Raw genomic sequence first — 3,191 nt, 5'->3', positions numbered from 1 at the left:
GAAAACAGAATATGAATAGAGGAAAGTAGGATGGGTTCCATTCAAATCAGTTGATCAATAAAAACACGCAGGGTGTGCAATTAATTAAAAAATCCATTATTTTAATTGATCAAATATTTATTTTGGGGGGGAAGAATCTGAAAGCAAAGCTAAGATACTGTAAAAAAACAAGTCGAATCTAGACGGGAAAAGTAAGGATGATGAACACACATCACATACTTCCAAAAATAACCATGCAAAAACAGGACTTATTGGTTCATCACACTTTTGCACACAATAGTCTCTGTGTACAATTCAAACAGCATACAACTTGAATAAAACAAAAGTACACATAATTCTACAGCACTACATGCTACAAATTACACTACAATCCCATGTACTTGGCCAAAGTGGACTTGCTGAAAAATAAAATAATAAAATGAGGAATACCAACCAATCCTTGAAGCCCATTTCATATTCCTACCTAGCAACAAAGACATTGGCCTTCTTATCTATTCATATTACGTAGTTGTTGACATCGAGTGTCAGTGACCTTAAATAACTAACAAACACCTTTATGTGTGTAAACAGCACCCTATTCTCTATGTAGTGCACTACTATTGACCAGGGCCCATAGGGTTCTTTATAGAGAATAGGGTGCCATTCCGGCTACACCTAGGACTCTTTATGTTGCTCCTAACACTAATACACCCCCCCCTCTATCAAAGCCAGTGGCTTTTCAGGACATGAATGATAACTGAAGTTTCCACATAGACCCTGAGGTAGTGGAGGTGAAGCAGAGAAATGTAGTTTTAAAAGCCCTAAAAGAGAGACAGATAGGGGAGTTATTTTTGTGCACCGGTAATGATAAGTCTATGAAGATATACCATCTCAGTTAAGGAAACCATTTCATCCAGCTCTCTGGATGGCTTCAGGTAAAGTTAAGGCATTTGTACCAAAATGGCACAGGCTTGGTTTCATTTACCTGAGGATCTGAGAAGAGCTCGTGTCTATGGCTTCAATGTAGACCTCTCCTACCCTTTGGACAGGTACAATACTGTTGTGTGTGTGTGTGTGTGTGTGTGTGTGTGTGTGTGTGTGTGTGTGTGTGTGTGTGTGTGTGTGTGTGTGTGTGTGTGTGTCTGAGAGCATGTTAGCAAATGCAAGTCTCAAGGGACAACAGTGTAGGGCTGATACGGCAGCATCTTCTGTCGATCGTTGACGGCAAAAATCCATGTGGGTTTGACAAAGCTTAAATTACCATTCTCCATCAGTGCCTGTGGCAGAGAGGGAGAGAGAAAGCGAGAGGAAAATGTGTCAGGAGGTGGGAATCTGTTTAAAAATAAAGGGCTACAGAGACTGAACCCTTTGAGCGCATGAGGGTTCGCCAGCCAATATTTAAAATGGTACACCAAATAGGTCGACAACATATATATTTCAAAAGCTCGTGACTTGGCAGAAGCACTTTCCATTGCAAATGAGCTGGCGTGGAACACAGATGTCCGTGTCGCAGACCTACATCAAAAGGCAACTAACCACGCATGTCCAATACCAAATCAAACATCAGTGATGCACGAAAAAGGCCCTGAGGTAGGTAAACAGCACATCAAAAGTATTCCTAAAATTATCCATGTCCTAGAATCCGTCCTTTTTGGGATATAATTTCAAAAATATAAATAATACTTAGGCCGTACAAAGTTGAATGAATGTTTAACGGATGCCACGCCTCACTTTTCTCCACAGCCCGAAAAAAATTACAAATAATAATCAGATGTTCTATTTTTTGACCAATATACGCAGCTCTTTGTTTATAATGCACTGTCCGCTCTGCCTTGAGGCTTTCCCAAGTTGATGCCCAAGAGACCAAACAGCCTCGGATCACACGCTCAGATCATGTTCGAGCCTCGGATTGGACAGTGAAACACACACACTGGCACCTGCAGGCGACGTGCAGATGTTTCATTTCTCTCTCATGCCATCATGCCTGAAGCCAGCGCAAATTCCTACTCTTTACGTGACCAGGTTAAACATGGGACGTCCCTCATTATAAAAAAAACCAGTCGGTTAAATTCATGGTTATTGCGTCACTTTCAGATCTATTAGAAGCGATTAATAGACGAAACAACAGTGTAATTGAACCAATTGACTGGTAGTAGGCCAACCGATAACACCACGACGGAATGCGTTTGAAGTGATGACGCGCCGCCGAGAACAGCTAGCGTGTCCAGCAAAGTACACCGCCAGTGGCACGCACATGCTTGTCGCGGCAGCCAGACGAGACAGTCAAAGGAGGATGCGGTGAGCAAAATGACTGGGCTCGAATTGAGCCACGCTTCACCTATTTTACATGGATGCTTCTAATTGTGCATGTTACAAAACAACTTTTTTGTTGTTGATGATGAGAGGTTATACTCTATGGCTGGATTTATGTATTCTTTTCCAGTGCCACATTTGGCGGACCGAACTTGATTGACCCTCTTTCTACCAGGCCTAGTCTATGAGAGGGTCTAATCCTATTTGTATGAACATTTTGTTAACGCCTAGGCTATAGAGATGCATTCAGGTCATGTACTCATTATTATGCATCAACATTTCAATTTGATTACAATGATTTATTGTTAATCATTCTTGAATTTGGTAGGCTATACAATTTAGTAGATTAATGAACTGATAATACATTCATACATTACTTTGTTTTCAATCATTTTTGAAAATGATAGGATATCGCATTCTATCATACATCCGATGTGAATAATGTTAATGTGTGTATTAATAATAATAATAATAATCTGAAAATCAGTCTGAAATTGAATATTTCACCTAGTGTTCATGTCCATATAGCCTTGGACAGTGTGGTAAAGTACTGTTATTCCTTACCCACCTAATGATTATTATTTTATTTATTTTTCACACTCGTTCGCCTCACTTTTCTGGGGGAAAAATACGTTAAAACAGTGAATCAATTTTGTCTGGCCTCATCTAGGAAAAATGTACTACTTATTTCACTTAAGATGATCATGTGATAGCTAGAGTGGCAATGTTTCATTCCAAGCCTTTCAAAGTGGAAAATACCATTATCCATTTCTCTGTCTCTTTTTCGGAGCAGACTATGAATTGAGCACTTTACATAGATGACTAGCATTCTAACTCCCTGGAGTCGTTACCTTTTTACAAAGAGATGAGACCTTTATAAGTGTGTGTGTGTGTGTGTG

At 39.9% G+C, this 3,191-nt stretch overlaps 1 protein-coding gene across 2 annotated transcripts in view; it reads right to left on the bottom strand.

Moving 5' to 3' along the window:
- Nucleotides 1-80: 80 nt before the first annotated feature.
- The window catches only part of LOC129857410 (DNA repair protein XRCC1-like), a 30,255-nt gene continuing 27,144 nt past the window's right edge, over nt 81-3,191 (bottom strand). Inside the window, exons 17-18 of one of the 2 annotated variants that reach the window (XM_055925633.1) lie at nt 1,122-1,256; nt 81-1,077 (exon numbers count right to left, since the gene is read on the bottom strand). In XM_055925633.1, the coding sequence (XP_055781608.1) occupies nt 1,149-1,256 (108 nt within the window). In that variant the 3' untranslated portion in view covers nt 81-1,077; nt 1,122-1,148. Of the gene's footprint in view, nt 1,257-3,191 lie in introns of both variants that reach the window. The other variant, XM_055925632.1, reaches the window with a different exon arrangement.

The sequence above is a fragment of the Salvelinus fontinalis genome, chromosome 6, assembly GCF_029448725.1.
Source record: "Salvelinus fontinalis isolate EN_2023a chromosome 6, ASM2944872v1, whole genome shotgun sequence".
Lineage (NCBI taxonomy): Eukaryota > Metazoa > Chordata > Actinopteri > Salmoniformes > Salmonidae > Salvelinus > Salvelinus fontinalis.
This window is presented reverse-complemented; position numbering and strand designations above follow the sequence as displayed.